Genomic DNA, 2,884 nt, shown 5'->3' with positions numbered 1-2,884 from the left:
CTGCCAAGATAGGAAAGCACACTCTGTCTACACGAAGGATGAACCACATCTAATTTCAAGACCGAATCTAATGTTGCCACTATAGCAACGGTATTATTGTCCCCAAAGTATCGTTGCATACTGCATCAATTTGCTATGCATAGCACCATACGCTGACCGTAGGGCATTCCAGCGATCGGCATCCAATGTTGCCCCTGCATTGACCGTGGCATGCTCAAGGTGTGTCGTGAGCTCCGCCACTAATGACGTTACTTCAATTATTGGCAATTTCCTCGCCGAGCACACAAAGTCAGTTCCTTGGCATAATGGCCCAAGGACGCCTAGGTATCCATCTATCAACTCCCAGTCCTCTTGACACAGGCCGTAATCTCTGGTGGGCGTCGAAAGGAACCGCATAGCCATGTGGTCCAGGACATCTTTGTTACCAAGAGCACGCTCTAACATCGTGAAGGTTGAGTTCCAGCGCATTGGGCAGTCGATCTTTATCTTGTTCGAATCCGGCAAATCAAACATCTCGCACATGTCAACATATTTTTCAATACGCTACGTGGATCCTTGAATGGCATTCACAATGGCTCTCACGCGTGAAACAGCTTCCCCCAAATGTGCAACTAGTGCCGCAATATCTTCCTCGACATGTGAATCAGTCGGGTCTTCCGTGTCCAACGGTGTTACTGGGCGAAGATCTCAGACACCTAGTAAATTAGTTGTAGGGGGTTCTGGATTGCGAATGACTTTGAGCTTGGCCTGGACGACGAGGTTCAGGACATGGGCAAAGCATGGTACATGTCGGTCCATGGTGAATTGGGGGTTTATTGTCTTCAACTGATCCACAACGGAAGCAATCATTGTTTTGTTGTTGGATGCATTGTCCGTGGTGATGGCACATATCTTCGACTCAATGCCGTGATGATATGCAACTTCCACGATGATCGTCGCTAAGTTCGAGCCGCTATGTGATCCCTTGATCTGTCGCAGTCCTAGAAGAAGCTCACATAGCTTTAAGTTGTTGTCAATCCAGTGGGCAGTGATTCCTAAAAGGGCGATGTTGTTTTGGGATGTCCAAGCATCCACAGTAAGTGATACGCTGGAGACCTCCGCAAACATCTCCACCAGCTTCCCTTGGACATCGGCATACATCCTTTCGGCCGTCGCCTTGACCGCATCCGGACTGGGGATGTCGCCCACCACCTGTGTCCCATAGAACCACAGCCTTTGGAACGACTTCTTCTTCACAAGACGCCAAGGAAGATCGTTGTTGCAGATGAACCTAACAAACTCTTCTTTTGTCTGTTTCATGGTGATGCCGCGTAAGTATAACTTACGTGAGACTAATTCGTAGTGTAGAATGGTTCTCTACTTCAGCTTGCGTCCATTAATTTCGTCGTGAACTCTACGGTGCACCTTCTCTAGATGTCACCAAAATACATTTGTGCTCTTGTCTTTATTCCTCCTGATGACAACCTTACGGATGGGGTTCTCTGCTTGACAAAGCGTGCAGTAATACTCGTTCGGTCCAATTTCAACAAAATAATCTAAAACTTTTGAACGATTACGTCTGCCACTACGAGATGACAGGTTATCATCAACCTCGATTGCGATGCAATCTGCTGTCATCGACGGCGTAGCCTTAGCCGTCGATTTTTGGGTAGTAGCAGAAGTGGATTCGATTACTCTACCTGGGGAATTAATAAGACGCAATCATTTATAAAGAAAGTGTGACTTATAGTAACTAGTAAATTCGGTCGACTAGGAAATTCAGTAAAAAATTGCAATCACTTAAAATCTTGCAAATATTTTCCTCATACATAAATAACTTTGCCATTACCATGGTTGCATAATGAACATTTACAAAAATCCCAGGAATTTCGTAGCCAAAATCAAACTCCACAATCCATACAGTTGAATAATATACCAGCGTAAAAATTTCATACCATCACTATGCATCAAACACAGTAAGGGAGTAAAAACATTAGTAAAAAATAAACGTTGTATCGTTGTCCAAATAGGTATTTTTTTTTTGAAGAAACTTCATTTAAAACGTTATCCCAATAGGGAACTTCATTTAAAATGCGAAAGATAAAGATAGAGAGAAGAGAGAACGCTAGATAATGAGAGGAGAACGCTAGACATAGGAAAACAGTTTCACTTCAACAACAACTGTGTTCTTCCACGTTACTGGAGATATTTAAAGAAAAAGTAGTCTTAAAAGTTTTAACCAACTAAGCTTGGTTTTGAACATGGCATGGTCGTTACTCGACTAGCCATCCATTGCCACCGTTGTCCGCCAAGGGGACTGTAGTTGTATGTGCACCAATGCTGACGTGGTCGTCGCGAAAAGGCTGGGCTACCATAACTTGTACAACGGCAATCATCTCCTATGAAAAATTATGGGCTTCCCAAAAAGCTGTATCCGTGAAAAAATTTTCTGGTACCTTTTGGGGGGGATTCGGAACCCCCAAAAGGAAGGGACGCAAACGGGAGAGAAGGCGGTGTGAACTTTCAATGATAAGGGTGTGCTGTCGGGGCGTGCCATGTGGAAGCAGGACTGTTGGGGACGGAAGGAAAATTACAGCCGGTGGTGGATTCGAGGAAGGATATGGGGTGTTAGAGTCCGAATCCGAGGAAATGTCAATGACGTCTTCATTTGGGTGACGATAGGCCAGGCATTGGAGGAGCAGACGAACACTACGGCGCAGAACGCGTCGACTACAATGCAGGGTATCCACACATGACTCGGCGTGGTGCTGGGTTGTCAATGATGATCGAGGCATAGATGTCGGTCTATCCCGTGACTCCCGTGTACCTGGAAAATACTCGTCCCACAAATGGGGAGCAAGTGTTAAAACATCGGCCGTAAACCATGTGGCGCGACTGGATGCCT

At 45.5% G+C, this 2,884-nt stretch overlaps 1 protein-coding gene across 1 annotated transcript; it reads right to left on the bottom strand.

The window, feature by feature from the left end:
- Nucleotides 1–687: 687 nt before the first annotated feature.
- On the bottom strand, nt 688–1,299 carry LOC144712005 (putative transcriptional regulator tpeD). The gene has a single exon (XM_078586181.1). The coding sequence runs from the start codon at nt 1,297–1,299 to the stop codon at nt 688–690; it is 612 nt and encodes a 203-aa protein (XP_078442307.1).
- Nucleotides 1,300–2,884: the final 1,585 nt, after the last annotated feature.

This window comes from Wolffia australiana, chromosome 14, assembly GCF_029677425.1.
Source record: "Wolffia australiana isolate 7733 chromosome 14, ASM2967742v1".
Taxonomy (NCBI): Eukaryota; Viridiplantae; Streptophyta; class Magnoliopsida; order Alismatales; family Araceae; genus Wolffia; species Wolffia australiana.
Note: the sequence above shows the minus strand (reverse complement) of the source record. Positions and strands in the feature narration are given on the sequence as shown.

What these genes read in the sequence shown, in the direction of transcription:
- LOC144712005 (XM_078586181.1), bottom strand. Translation starts at nt 1,299, where the DNA reads ATGAAACAGACAAAAGAAGAGTTTGTTAGGTTCATCTGCAACAACGAT.